Genomic DNA, 15931 nt, shown 5'->3' with positions numbered 1-15931 from the left:
GCAGCATAAGCAAATGCTAAATTATGTGGTCTAACTAGGAAGAGTGCCTTCATCCTTCCAAAGAAGAAATCTGTAGGGAGGTTACCTTCATGGGGGAGGAAAATATAAAGCTGAACCCAAAAACACATAGGGTTTAGGTACATGGAGAGAGAGGACAAGAGCCAGGCAGGGGCTCAGCTTATACAAAGACAAGGAAGTGCAAGGCCTGAGCCAGTGACAGCAATTGGCAACTGAAAGTTTGGTTTAATCGAGTTAACACAGCTTAGTGATTAAAAGTCAATAGACTGAGCTCTCATTCTGCCTCCACCACCTACCAGATGTATGATGGTAGGCAAGTCACTTACCTGCTCTAAACCTCAGTTCCCTCATCTTTAAATGGGAAAATTTCCACCTACTTCACTGAGCCTTTGCAGGATTAAATGAGATAATGCAAGCAATGCACTTAGCATGCAGTGAGCACTTACAAAATGGCGATAGGAGCAATGGTTTTTCACTGAAGTTGAATAAGTAGAGGATTTGATGAATGGGCACTGGAAAGTCATTGTAATTCTTGAGCAAGGTATTGGCTTTAATTAATGTGGGTTTTAGGAAGATTAATCTGGCTGCGGTTTGTAGGATTGATGAAGGGAAGAATCTGAAAGACAAGGGGTTATGTCAGGAGGCTGTAAGAGTAATCTTGGCTTCATTTTATGAGCAACTGAATTAGGAAGGTGGCAGTGAAAACTCAGAAGGAGAATAGTAGGTAGAGGAAAGAATCTACAGAATCTGGTGGTTTGATTTAGAGGTAAAAAGACAATGGGATTCGTCAAAGATGATCCCCAGGCTTTGAGTTGTAGAAACTGGGTAAACCAGTGACAGAAGGGATGACACGCGATATCCCAGCACTCATCCCTTGGACAGAGGAAAGCTGAGGCCATCAGGGCAAGAGCTACTAGACAGAGGACCCCAAGAAGGCAGGGACTTTGTCTGTGCTCTTCTCCTTAGATCCTTAGCACCGAGAACAGGAACTCACATACAGCAGAGACCCAGAAACTATTTTTTGAATGAATAGATGGTGAGAACATTGTACACCTATAAGTAAGTAAACTCTGAACAATGATATAAGGTAGATAGTTTTTATATTGTGAACCATAGAGCAGCCTTCGGTGGGAGTTATATAAAAGTCCGTATTTAATATAGGAAGAAAAATGTCTATTTCTCAACGAAAAAATTTAAAAACCTGTTCATCCAATAGAAAGTAGTAACTGTTGCAACTTGAACACTGATAACAAAGGGAATTTTCTAATTCAGAGGACATAAAATAAACATATTTAAAATAAGAAAAAAAACACTTGTTCTTGTACGTCTTGTTTTATCCTTTCCATCCTGGGTATAGGATAAAAGAAACCCCTTACTTGCTTGTTAGAAGAAGAAAGCTCTCACTTGAAGTTCCGACTTGGCAGATGTCAGTTGAAAGCTCTGCTTATGGAATATGCTGCAGTGTCAAACTCTGTTGGATAATTTTAGACGAATGTGTCATGTGTGACATGGAAATATGGCATGCTGTACATTAGTGATTTCCCAAGTGTTTGGATCAGGTAGTAATGTGCTGGGAAAGTGCTCTTTATCTCTCCACACAGTGTACTTGTAGAGCAGTGGGGAAATGCTTTTGGTGGAAATTACTTTAGTCAGAAGAAGAATCCATTTACAATATGCGCCTTCTAACATCTTTCAGACAATGCATTGTATTAAAGAGGCATTTTTTGATTAATGTTTTATAAACATTTTTCAGCATGACAGCTTAAAGTCCCTGTAAAATTGTAAATGCGTGCCTAGTGTTCACTTCCATAAAGTCAAATGCCATCTCATAAAGTCTAGCTGGATCCTGTCAACCATGGTGACACAGAATCAGTACCTGGGAGCATTAAAATTAATTTGCTTCATTTATATTACTGCAGTGATAGCAAGATGAAAAGAGTCCTATATTTAAATTTTACTTTAAAAAGAAAACTCTTTCTAGGAAGTTTGTTTGGTTTTTTTAAATTATTGCTTCTTTTTTTTCCTAGTTAATGAATGTAGTGAAAATAGAGTGATAGTCTGCACAGGAACTTTTTGATGGGATCTGGAAAAATACAAATCCATTCATTCAACACACTCTTTTTGAGCACCCACTAAATGCTCAAAGATGAAGAAGAAATAGTTGCTTACCCTAAGAAGCTTACAGCTTAGTGAGGGAAACACAAGAATCAGGCAATGATAATAAGTGCTGTGCACACTAGGCCAGAATGTGCCCTAGGTTAGGCAGGCATAGAGTAAACTGATGTAAAGCCAGCCTTGGGACTTGGAGGATGGCTTTCCAGAGGAGGCGACTTAAGAGCTGAAAGCTAAAGCATTGGGCAGGTCGAGAAGTGGCTGATGGGCATTGTAGGCGAAAGGAGCTCATGTGCAAAGGCCTAGAGGTGAGACAGCATGGGCATGGCCACCTGGGCAGGGGTGGGGCGCTCTTCATGCTGGAGCACAGAGGTAGAAGAGGGCAGGAGAGGGCAGACACAGAGGGAGTCGGGGCCGGGTCCTGAAGATCCTGCTCCACCACGTTTGGGAGCCCCTCCTGTGTGAGAAACTCCTGCATGACTTGACATAATCAGATTTGTAATCAAGAATGTTCCTTCTGGTTGCAGAGTGGAAAATAGCTTGAACAGGACAAGCCTGAAGGCAGAGACTGGTTTGGAGATAGTGCAGGAAGTGCAGTTGAGAGCTGCCTGTGTCCTGAGGGAAGGTTATGGGGAGGGAAGTATGAATGGGCACAGAGGAGCCCGGCAAGTTACTTAAATGCAAGGTTATGTCACATCCCCCTTCCTGTCTAGCCTGTTCACAGAGTAGTTAATCAGTTACATGAGTGCTAATTGAATGAATGAATGAGTGATCAATGAATTATTAAGCAAGTGAATGAAGAGGATGCAAGGGTGGTTCATTACATAGGCTTCTGGAATAAAAGCTATAGCTGATTTTCTTTGATTTGACTTGAAGATCAGATTTTGCCAAATTCATAGCCAGGCATCAGAAATCACGGTATGGTGAGTGCTGTGGAGCTCCCATGCTCCAGCCTCTCTCTGCTGAGTTTCCAATTGTCGTCCGATAGTGCTGGAGACATGGCAAAGATACCCTAGAACAGATATCACACTCTGCATCCAAATGAGTGCCCCGCAGCATGGGCCACTCGAACATGGAGAAGTTAACTCTCACTCTGCTTCTCCCAACTTCTCCTTCTTCTCTGACCTTTGAGAAAATGAAAAAGCACTGAGTGGACACCCTGCTGGTGTGGGATGGGGAGGGGAGTGGGGAAGAAACTGCAGGAAAGCAGGAAAGAAGAAAGATGGAGATAAACAGGAGATAGAGAAAAAACTCTAATATTTGAAAAGGAAAGTGGATAATCAAATGATTGAAAAGTAAAGCAGATCTTAAGACTGAAGGAAAATAAAGGTTCTCAAAACAAATAACATAACTTGCATTGCTGGAGTCTCCTCGCCTCGCCCAGTGATCAACTTGTGAATCCACCATATGAGAGTGACAAGCAAGGACACGTGAAAGGGGCTTGGGCCCTAATCTCTGGGAAACTAAGTTTTTTCCACTGATATATTATTTTCAATAATATTTTTAACATTAGTCACTTGGAGTTGTGGTGATAGGAAATTTGATTAACGATTAACAAGAAGGCATTGCAGGCACATAGAATGGTGAAAAGAAATCCCTGTTTAATTGGACAAATATCTACAGCAGCTGCAGGTCATCATGGATCCTTTCTCTTTTTCAAGCACGCGGTGAATGACTACAGTGTGAGGCATAGTAAGAAAGGGGCCTGTCTCCCCAGGGTCCGTGAGGAAGGCAGACGCCACTCCTTCGATACAGGGAAGATTAAGCAGTACGTCGTACTGGGGACCAAATGAGGAATCACTGCAGGAAGTAGCCCAAGCCTGGGGAACAAAGGGAAGAAGTTGGGTTCTCAGAACCTACAAGCTTGGAGGAGGAAATGGGAGCTCAGACCTGCGAGGAGGGAACAGTGAGCTATGGGCTGGAGCCAACTACTGCTGCCCTCTTGAAGGTGCTGTTGTCGGCAGGAGCCCCAAGCACCTCCTCCTTCTCCGGCCTTCCTCCAGTGCTCCTGTTGGTAGAACTGTCAAGGGAGCCGCCCGACAAGGAGGAACAATGTCTGCGGAGTCCCAGCCCCATCAAGGAGCAGTGTACAGAAGGGTATGTTTGAAGATGAGATATAAGAGCTGAAGAACCAGCACACGGCCAGAAGAGACCTTCCTACAAATTGGTTTTAGAGTCCAGAGAAGGTAGAAGGTCACTCGTACACTGGAAGCTTCTTGAGGGTAAAGACTTGGCCACATCTTTCAGTCTCTGGTTCCCTTGCCACTGTGGGTGTAGTCTCAGTTACAGTTACTTAGCTGCTCCCCCACATGAAATCACAGGACATCCTGGTGTGGGTCGCCGGAAGTGTGATGAGGTCTGCTGCCCCTGTAAGTGCTTCCGGAAGGGGCCCAAAGGGAATGGGTTCCAGAAGGACTTCTGACTAGAAAGCATTTTGCATACCAGGCCCTCTTCAGCATAATGGAGCTGCACTCCCCATGGCATCTTGAGGTCTTCAGAGGCCTGGGACCTTATCTGACACAGAGAACTGGATGTTCAAGTCTCCTGGGTTGCATTTTGGACTTCACCCCTTGGGAAAGTTTCCCAGCTGCTGGCTGTTTTCGTTTCCTCATCAATAAAATGGTGCCAACAGTCGTTTTCATCAACCTACCAGCATTACTGTGAGGCTTAGTCAGTGAATATGGGCGAGCTCTTGAGAGCACATGACATCTGGTAAGCACACACTGCATGTACCTAATTCATCACACTATCGTGAATTTCTGACCTTGGTTACAGCAGGATACCTTGTATACCTTGCAGTCGACTTTTTGTTTACTTACTGTGGCGGCAGCCCTGTGATTGTCTCTGTGGCTTCCCCTCAGAGCCCACGTCAGCTTGCTGAAGAACGACACAGAGCCTGAGTCTTAGCCAAGAAAGGAGAACTCACGTGAGCTAGCCCAGCAGCCATGGTTCTCGAATTTGGGATCAGAAACCCCTGCTCTGATCATTTTTAGGGACAAGTGTCTCCATATTTCTATCACTTCCTCCTTCTAGCCCCACTTTGACTCCATCCTCATCCCCCAACTCCTCTGCATCATCCCTGGGGAAAGGATGAGCATGTTCAAGTCTTATTTTCTCATCGTAATAACTTTCCAGGACTATAATATCAGGTGCTGCTTTTCAGCTATAAGTGGATGAGGCATATTATTTTTTAAAATAAAGCTCTTTTGTTTTTTATATTCATGAGATGACGGAAACTGCAAAAACCTAAACACGTACTTTTGAAGCTCTGAGAGGGACATTGTTTAGGAAGAGTTAAGTGTTTTCACTTTATGGCAATGATATGTGAGGCCATGAAAAAAGAAGCAGCCATGAAATACATGAAATGCATTTTTGCATAAAGGTTTGAAATTTATTAGAAGGTAAAAATAATTGAAAAAGCAGAGCTTTCCTCTCTGGATTATAATAAAAAGTTATTTATGTGCCATCATTGTGCGTGGCTAGGAGCTTGGGTCCTTTTCAGGGGCTGTTCTCAAAGAAACAAGAAGAAAGCTAAGCTGTTAAAGCTGTTCAGTTGAAAAAGCTGACATACACACAGCAGTTCTGACAAGTGGGCCATATTAAAACAATTGGTAATAATAGTGAAACTGCCAGTGTCTGAATTCTGTTATGGAAGCTTAATAGGTACACACTATAGGCAGCTGCTTACAAAATATGCACACCTTGCCCTGGGTTTAATAGAATGGGAGACTCATGAAGTAGTATTCATTTACCTAAGTTCTAGTAAGACCTTCACTGTGGGGTTTGAACATTCAGCACCAATCTCAGAATTCACATGCCATATACAATATTGCGTAAAGCGCTTTGAGATCCTTGGCCAAAAGAGAACATGCAAAGCCTTTGTTAATGTTTATTTGGCCCAAGTACCCTCCTACTTATAGCAGTATATACCATTCATTATCTTACCATATCCTTTCAACTCTCAAAAGTGAACTTGAAGGCTTTGAAATGGTGCCAGACAGGCCTCCCTAAAGACCAACAGACTGTTTCACTACTAAGCAAGAAAAGATCCATTTTGAGCTTCTGCCTCACTGGTATTTTTGAGCCTTCTTGAAGCAACTATATTCCACACGATCTTCTCTCCTCTCCTTGTTGACAGGCTGCTAATCTGCGGTGAGAGTCATCGGTGCCCTTGAACACTGACCACCTTTTCAGCTTGAATCTGTTCTAGGTAGAGCTTAGAGCTTTATATAGTGAAAGGAGGATGGAAAGACTTGGTGACTCGTTTGAGACCTTCCCCTTTCAGTTCTGTGAACAGACATGGGGGAAATATGGTGAGGGCCTATTCCAGAGTTCTGATTTTAATGGAGTATGTCTTTAATTTGATGACAGGCTGAATTTGTCTCTAGGTTTTCTGTCTTCTTTGTTCTTCAGGGATTCCAATGCTGAAGATAGTGTTTGCAGGCCACGAGCACCTCTCGTTAATATCCGTCCCCCTGCTCATCTACCACCCGGTTCAGATCCTGCTGGGCAGTGTGCTGGTGCCAACAATAAAGTCTTGGATGGTGTCAAGGCAGAAGGTGAGACTCTAGAAGGATCTTATTTGAATCTAAATCAGATTGAAATGCTATTTCTGAATCTTAGCTGTTTATACACTTTAACTTTTGCTCGCATATCTTTGTTCTCAAGTACATATTTTAACTAAATACAGTAATGATGCATTGATCCATTTCAATTTGAACAGGAGAATTGAGGGCTAAATGTTTTATATTGTTATAAAAGTAGAATTATACTTAAAATGTGGTTTTAGAAAGCTCTTTTTAACTTGCTTATACTGAAGGGCGTATCGCAATGGAGTAAAGTTTCAATAAATACACGTATCCCTCCAACCGGTGTATACCATCTTTGTCCCACTCGGTCTTTCACATGTGTCCTGACTTCACGTGCCTTTCTAAATATCATAGCAGCTGCCCTTTTTTAGAATGCCTACTTTATTTTTAATTTTCCAGATACATAATAACTTCTTTGTATAGCAAAACTATGTGTTTGGGCATTAAAAAATAAAATTTCAGTAACAAAGGAGCCCACACAATGTCAATTCACTACACTTAGCTCAGGGTCTTGTTATTTATTTGGTATTTGTGAATATGATTTCCTAAATTATAAGCCAAAATAAAATCAGCCAGGTGATTCACATGAAGTTTCGATGCTGCATATACCATGGAAGCGCCCATAGAGCGGGCTTCTTCCCAGTGGCTTGGACTTTATACGACATCTTTCAGCCGTACACAAGGTGGCGACTGTTATCGGGAGATGAGTAGGAAGAAGAGACAGCCAATGACAGAGGAGTGCCCTGTGTCGTGTCCTTAGCATCCTGAAATGGAATAGCCACAATGCCACCTATTGAGCTGTGTGTCCTAAGCACATCTCAGCCTTTACCTGGTTCAGAGAGTAGACCCTTGAGCCAGGCTGCCAGCTCTGCCACCTTCTCACTGGGTGACCTTGGGCATGTTCCTTCACTTCCCTGTACCTCAGTTTCTGCAGCTCTAAAACTAATAACAATATCCACTCCTTAGAGTTGTAGAAGATTAGGTGGCAGGTGTTTGATAAAAGCTAGCTGCTATTATTACTATATTGTCATTGTTGTTTATTGTTATCTGCAACACCATTCAAAGCAAGCTTTGCTATCCCCATTTTAAAGGTTAGGAAATAGGCTCAAAGAATTGAGCAACTTGCCCAAGGTTATGTTGGTGGTTTGGTCAGTGCAAGAATTAGGACTTGAACTCTAGTCTATTTGGCCCCCAAAATTTTTCCCCTACACCATGATAACACTCCAGACAGAAATATAACATTGCTTTTAGAAGGAGCATCCTAGGTCCCCAGGATCCTTCCTAGGAAGGTTAGCCCATCCAGCACCTTCACTCGTCTCATTATTTAATAAAATGTTAGTGATCACCATTCTGTGCTGGGTACCACTCCAGGCTCTGGTCCTCCCACTCAGAGTTGGTAGAGGAGTAGTTCAGTAACTTTTCCTTTCTTTTACTATTTATCCCCCTTGAAAACGTCTATTTATATTTATGCTTATGTTTATCAATGTGTATGCCATTGTAGGCCAGAATTTACACCTATAAATTTTGATAAAAAATGAAGAAAATTATTTGAAAATCCTAATACTCTATCAATAATATGCAGTCATAGTGAACAGCAAATTAATCAGAGTGGAGTTTACCTCTAAATGTTTAAAAGCTCTGGAATTTATTCTACAGAGCAACAGAAGTGTTTCCAAAAGGGAGACTAACTTGGGCAATGCTATTCATTTTCCCTTTGCACAGAAACTGCTCCAAACCAGGGGACCACTGGCTAACTTAGAATAATCCAGAAGACTTGGAATATTTATCTATCCCACTTGACCACAAAAATAAATACAAAATGTCAATCTTAAGAGTATCCGTGAGTGTCTCCTCTGCTTTCCATCAGTACTGATTGAGGCCCACAGCCACCATGTAGTGACAGCGGGACCATATGAGTAGCCAGGCCGAGCTGGGAGAGATGACAAAGTCTGCCTGCCAATGAGGTGGCCAGGTGAATCTGTATCCAGAGGTTTGGCTCATTGGTTGTATAATGCTATCTGGGTGGGCCTCTTCTCCCTTCTAGTAGCATAAATTATCTAGTGTTAATTGAGGCTTTCACTTTGCTCGTGGATACTGTCCAACTCTGAACAGCGTGTTTTCCTTTCTTGTAGGGAGTGAAGTTGACGAGGCCAACAGTATAATGAAAGAGGCGCTCTTTATGCAGCGATGTACATATGTACAGGATTGTACATACAAACACTTCTGAAGACTTGTACTTGTGAAAGTTGCTTCAATGCATATTTTATTTTTTTACACAAAAATATAACTGTTTAAGTGCCTTAAAATGTATTTGACAAGAGCACTATTCCCAAAACCTCCTTTGTTGGTTACTGCCAGGGGTGGTACAGTATTTTGGAGTTGTTTAATGGTTTTTTCCCTAATGCAGAAAGCAGTCATTGTAAGTGACAAAAAGCAAACACATTTTTCTCTTTCCACCTTTTGTGCAATACAACTCTGTACTAGTTACTGTACTGTTTGAAATGAGGTCACACCATCAGGAAGATGCCCTTCTGATGACAGCGAAAATTTCCAAAGTCTTATTCATGAATACTTTGATTTAGTCTGTGGTTCTTTTTTTCTACAACTGTGACATGCCTCTTCCTTATCAACTCAGCAGGGGTCATAGATGCTGAAAATCATAACTTATCTGCATTTCTTGGCATCATTTTTTTAGACATTCCTTCAAATAGTTTCCACACAGAAATTCCTCAGCCCCATTATAAGAGATTGTGGTGTTACATGTCTTAAATTTATTATAAGCTGCTTCAAAGAAAGGGTCTGATGTTTGAGTTATGAGTCAAGTAAGTGAAGTTTTGAGGTAAACTACAGGATTTGGTTTTCAGGATTTTTTAAATTATATTTCAATATGCTTTTCCTTTTTCTTCCATAATTTCTTTCTCTCCTGTTTTCCAACACACTTGCAAACTCGTAACAGCCAAATGTGAGACAGAAAAATATTACAGTTGGAGAGTGGCAACAATTCACATTCCACACTGAGACCAAAATCTCTTTTCCTGTTCTACAGATGTGCTGAGCACAAATTGCCCCTTTTAGCCAGAAACAGCCTGTTACATCTTTGAAGTAAGCACACTTATGGCATTTGAGACAAGTTATTAGGGAAAGTTTTCTTGGCATATTTGACAAATGTTTGCAACATTTTTTAAAAAATTAAATCGTAGTGCTCTTATGAATAAATGAAAATATAAAGGTCATAGATGCAAACAAATGTTACATATACACATTCTGTCTAGCCAGATGGAAAGAAAAAAGGACACAGAAAATGCAAAAGCATTCATTAGCCAAAATATCAAGTAGAATTAGTTCCCAATTGAGCATCAGCTTTCAAAGGAGTATCCAATGTTTGCTTCTACTATGGCTGGAACAGCTTTCACTGGACCCAAATCAAGAATAAAGCAATATATAGAATTAAGGGAACACTTTTCTTCTGTTTCCTGCACACTCTCATGTCGCGTCGTCTCTATGTGTCTCTTCTTGATTTGATGGATGATATTGGCATCCTGGGTCACACTGAGGCCGCACTCTCTCCTCAGCAGCTGTCTTGTTGTTTTGTCAACAACAAAAAAATCATTCCTTTGAAACTTACCAAGTTTATCAGTAGTGTAAATTTATATTATTGTTACTACCAGGTCTCCTCTTGTGCTACTTCTGACTCATTTCAGTATCATTGAAGCTCATAAATTTCACAAGAGTTATCCTCAGTGTAAATTTCAAGACTACTGCCAGACCCTGCAAAAATCTATGCTAAACAGGCTGTTTGTCAAGAACTTCTGTTGTCAAGAATTTCACTGGTGTCTAAAACTACAGTAATTTTGCTTGATACCTTGATGCTTACATACGGAGCACAGAAAGGCTTTCATGTTTTGTCCCTACGAGCTTCTTTGAGTTTCAGAGTAAATGGAATTGTCTGTCTGTCTGAGCTATCATAAAAATCTTTCTCCCTAGCGTAGAATACTGATTTTTCCCCTCAACTTATCTACCTCTATTGTCTAACACCTAGGTTTTAGGTGTGATTATGGGATAAAATTCAACTGAAAATGCTATAACATTTTATCTTTTGCTTTAAAAAATGTGTTTTGTTTTCAAATAACCTTCTCTACATAGTGAGTTTTGGTGGCTTTAGTGATATGTTTATGCCTATTTCTTTTTTTACACAAATGCCATGGATATTTTTCCATAAAGAACAAAAAATAAAATCAAAATTTATTTTTAATTGTGTTTATTGGGATTTAATTATTCAGTTCTTAAAATGTTTCCCTATGTATATACACTGTCAAGCTCTCTGTTTTATGCATTTATTTTGTCTAAATGTATTTATGAAAGAAATGCGTTAGATTATATTTATGTTTACCCATTTTTCCACCTGGATTTTTTCTTAATGGCTGTTATGAAATTTGATTTTTTAATGGATGATAATGTTAATCTTTTCATGTGTTCTAAGTTTTAAAATTTTATGTTTTTTTCTTTTTTACTCTTCCCTATTCTGTTTAAAACTAACACACCTCTGGCCAATCTTCAGTATTTGTTTATGCTAAATACCAAATTTTTCCAAAGGATTGGTGAAGTCATGAAGTGGATTATTTATGGTGAGTGGAAGATGAAAATGATTCTATGATTAAACAAAGAGATGTTTCAGAAATCACAAGAGAACCTGTGGCTTATTTTTTACCTGACTTCAGATGCACTCAAAATGCCTTCCAAGTATCTGTAGATTTCTCTTGATTCATTCCAGTCCTGTTATATCTGTCATGGTTAAATAGACATAAGCTTCATAGTCTTCAGGGCATCCATCTCCATACTGCCACCACGCCATGATGTTAAAGTCCAGGAGGAGCCCTTGCTTTTTCATTAGAGATAAGTGTTCCCTACCTCAGGTTGAGGACCAAAAGAGAAACATACCCAACAGAAGGGGCAAAATTTAGGTGATCTGAATTTTAGCCACTCTTGTCATATTTTTGAAGGATAGGAAAGATGAAACCTTAGAATGCCTTTTCCAAACCCAGTGTTTCTTAATGAGCAACTTACCTGTGTAGAATTCTATGCCTTTGTGTTCCTGTTTTGCTGTCTTGGCTGAGCCAGTCTTCTCTTCTCCCTGGAAGCTGATGGAAATGTCACCTCCCTGACATGGCTTTCCTGCCTCCCCAGCCAGAGCTAGACTTGCCCCTTTTGATGTGCCCTTAGAACGGGTCCCTCAAGTCTCCTGAAACCTGTGCATCGTCTAATCATCACTTTACTTACCTGTCTCCTCCACTGTGGTCCTCATTTATGTTTTTCTCCTGTGCCCAGCACAGTGCATGACTCAAAATAGTAGCAAAAAAAAATGTGTATTGACATTCCAAATTGTGATCTTAATAAGTAGGACATGAGCCTTCAAATTATGAAAGAGCCATTCCTCACATAGAGATCATTACTAGTTTACAAGGAAAACTGACTTTTTTCTACTATTCCTATCTTGATAAAACTGTGAAGCTGCATTGTGCTACTCAGAGAAGTGCATTACTTCCTAGCTGTGTAAACATTAACCTCCAAGGCAAGGCTGCAAGTGTGATGTGCAAACAACTGTCATTGTGTATGCTTTGATAGAATAGTAAACCCTCAATAATTCAGATTGAGTTGATCTGAATTAGTGAATACTTTATATGCATAAAAAATAAAGGGTTTTTCTTATAGAAATTCTGACATACTATAAAGACTAGATACAAATTATTATGATTATCATCATATCATTCATGTTTATACGTAGACATATACAAAAGGTCTCATAAGATTTTGTTCTCTTTAACAAACAAACTAATCTTATTTGCAATATAGGGCAGCTTCTCAAATATGAGTAAAAAACTAACCTTATTTAAAGGCAAAAAAAATTCTCATAGACCCTGGAGAACTTATCTACGGAGCCAATTATGAGAAACTGTATTAAACATTAAATGCTGTCACACTAACGATCAGGGGGAGCCAGTGTGCCTGTGAACACGAGCAGAGGAGAGCACTGAAATCACAGGGCCATGCTGAGTCATCAGAGGGTCATCCAGATGATCCCAATGGACTTTTCCAGATCTCCGCGCCTCAGACTCCACAGCTGTTCTCTGCTCTGCACTCCACCCAGACATGGAATTCGGTTCCAGTTCCTTGATTTCTACAAAAGTCTAGACACACTGAATGTTTGGGGATGTACAAACCTAAAATTGAATATTAGCCGTCCTGTTCCCACTCCTCTCCCAGCCACCCTGCCACCTGGAATTCCTCACTGACCTTCCTTCCGCATAGGCTCCATCCACCTGCCCTGTTACCAGCTCCTCCTCTCCCCCTTCCTTCTCTCCCCAACCCCAAAATTCACAGACATTTAGCCCTCTCTGCTCATTCTCTGACTTCCTGAACATCCCCTAGGGCCTGTTTGCAACAGCCACAGGATGCTCCTATAAAAAGCCGTCTTCCCTTAGACACCTACATAACCTGATGACGGTAACTTCATAATGTCCGTTTTCCTATCTTTCAGGCTAGCTCACATTTCTAAACTGGGCTTTGGAATGAGGCAATATGAGGATTTATCTGTGTCCTGGACAAGCTGTACCCCAAATGTCAGGGAGGAGAGGAGTAGGGAATATGTCACTCTTCCATAAACACTAGAAAGACAGGAAAACTATATGAATGGGTAATTTATACAAGATGAAATAAAAATGGATAATAGACACATTTTAAAATATTCAATCTTACCAGAGATCAGGGAAATACACATTTAAATGAGATACTGTTTTTCATCTATGAGATTGACACAAAGGTTAAAGTTTGATACTATCCAAATGCTGACAAGCATTTGGGGAGAAGGCACGCATGCCCTTCCAGTGGGAGCAAAAATGGGAGTGGAATTTCTACAGAGCTATTTAGCGGTACCATCAAAAGTTTAAATATTTGTGTTCTTCAACCCAGCTCTTCATTTCTAGGAATCTACCCTGCAGAAATAGACAATCGCCCAAGGATCTATTGACAAGGCCTTGATAAGGCTGAAAGGCCACTCAAGTTCCCCAAATCAGGGAGATGTTTAACTAATCAATGGTATGTTCTCATTGAAGAACATTATTTAGCCATTAAAAGAATTAAAGATAGATTACCTTGTAATAATGTATTTTTCAGTGGGCATAAAAATAAATTTCAGGAAAAAATATGCATTTTGTCATCCTATTTTTATAGATCCCATATTTTCATACTTAAAATATATGTTACATATGTATAGGGACACTACATGCATAAAAAATGTTCAGAAGGATAGACAGAACTGACATTTCTTGAGCTCATTCTTTATGCCTGGCACTATTCCAAGCACTGTGCCTCATCTCCTCTAACCCTCTCAACAACTCTGTGAGGTAGGTAATATTATCCCCATTTTACAGATGAGAAACTGAGTCCCAGACTAAGTGTCTTGCTCAAGGCTGCAAAATTAGTAAGTGGGTGCATTTTAACCACAATTAGACTACTTAACAGTGGTTACTCCAAAGAAGCAAGAATGCAGAGGAGGGGTTTATACTTTGAATTGTACGTTTTATTTTAGTTACACTTTGGAGGCATTACAATAAGCATGAAGCACAAACTGGTGCTGCCTCTGCTGCTTCTTGAGGGCATGGCATAGTTCATCTCTGAGCCATGGCGTACTTGGCAAGCAAGACGTCTTTGGTTGAGAAAGATGAGGCCTCTCAGCACAACCAAGGTGGGTGAGGGCAAGACAAGGGAATCGACTCTTCTACGAATTGAGGTGAGAAGAATTTTGGGTTGGAGTGGACAGCATGGGAAAGGGAGTCAAGGGGTCCAAGAATAGGGGAAGAGGAAGAAGAGAGGAAGAGAGCCTACCACATGGCTACAGACAGGGAAAAGACAATCCAGGGAGAACTGTCTGATGGCAGAATGGCCAAGGGCCTTCTGAAGAAGTAACAACATGAGTGAGTACAGCATGTAGGAGAGGGGTGCTGTTGTGGTTATCATTATCATCATCATTTTTATCAAATTTTTTTCAGCTTTATTGAGGTATAATTGACAAATAAAATTTGTAAGATATTTAAAGTATACAACATGATGACCTGATAGAAATATTCATTGTGAAAGGATTTCCACAATCAACTTAATTAACATTCGTCACCTCACTTGATTTTTTCTGGGTTTTTTCTTTTTTGGGTGAGAATGCTTAATATCTACTCTTAGCAAATTTCAATGATACAATGTTTTGAACTACAGTCACCATGTTGTACATTAGATCCTCAGACCTTGTTCATCCTGTGACTGAAAGCTTGTACCGTTTAACCAACCTCTTCCCAGTCCCCTGCCCCACCCCCCCAGCCCCTGGCAACCACTTTTCTACTCTGTTTCTTTGAGTTCTTCATTTTTTTTTTTTTAGATTCCACGTTTAAATGATACCTTGCAGTATTGGTCTTTCTCTTTCTGGCTTATTTTACTTAGCATAATGCCCTCCAGGTTCATCCACGTTGTTGCAAATGACAGGATTTCCTTCCTTTTTAAGGCTGAATAATATTCCATTGTGTATACACACCACATTTCCTTTATCCCTTTGCCTGTTGATGGACATTTAGGTTGTTTTCATATCCTGGCTGCAAGGATCATAGAAGTACAGATATCTCTTCGAGTTAGCGATTGCCTCTCACGAGGTGACACAAGCTGACTCCAGCACACCCCTGCACTATAGGTCAATACTTGGTGCTTTACCCAAATTTTTCATTTAATTCTTTCAACAACCCTAGGGGCATATGTGCCATTATTATCTGCATTGTATGGATAAGGAAATGAAGGCCAAAAAGCTAAGTGGTGCATGCAAGGCTCACAACTCTTAAGTGGTGGAGTTGAGATTCGAACTCAGCTTTTTCTGACTCCAGAGCCCACATGACTAACCACCAAGCTCACTCCCCTACAACCCGAAAATCACAGGCTCCTTGCAAGATCTTATTTTCTCATGTTCTAAAATTTGGGAAACTAGCAATGATTCTGAACTCTACCTGAGTTCTGCAACCAATGTTTTGAAAAAGGATGTTGTTCTCTCTTCATGTGGGGCAAATCAAAAGAAATTCCAGACAAGGGAAGGAAGGAGCCTAGGGTTTCTGACATACACGGGGCCTCAGAGTCCACTGGAAGGAAAAGACAACACACTGAGGAGATAGATCCCGGCCTCTGCC

General features: G+C 40.6%; 1 protein-coding gene across 4 annotated transcripts in view; it reads left to right on the top strand.

Moving 5' to 3' along the window:
- The window catches only part of SLC10A7 (solute carrier family 10 member 7), a 240384-nt gene extending 228990 nt beyond the window's left edge, over positions 1 to 11394 (top strand). For 2 of the 4 annotated variants that reach the window (XM_046657382.1, XM_046657380.1), the window contains 2 exons: positions 6544 to 6689; positions 8852 to 11394. In XM_046657382.1, coding sequence (XP_046513338.1) covers positions 6544 to 6689; positions 8852 to 8881 — 176 coding nt within the window. In that variant the 3' untranslated portion in view covers positions 8882 to 11394. The other 2 variants (XM_046657381.1, XM_046657379.1) reach the window with 1 other exon arrangement.
- The last annotated feature ends 4537 nt before the right edge of the window (positions 11395 to 15931 follow it).

The sequence above is a fragment of the Equus quagga genome, chromosome 3, assembly GCF_021613505.1.
Source record: "Equus quagga isolate Etosha38 chromosome 3, UCLA_HA_Equagga_1.0, whole genome shotgun sequence".
Lineage (NCBI taxonomy): Eukaryota > Metazoa > Chordata > Mammalia > Perissodactyla > Equidae > Equus > Equus quagga.
The sequence above is the reverse complement of the archived record's forward strand: the minus strand, read 5'-3'. Positions and strand labels throughout refer to the sequence as shown.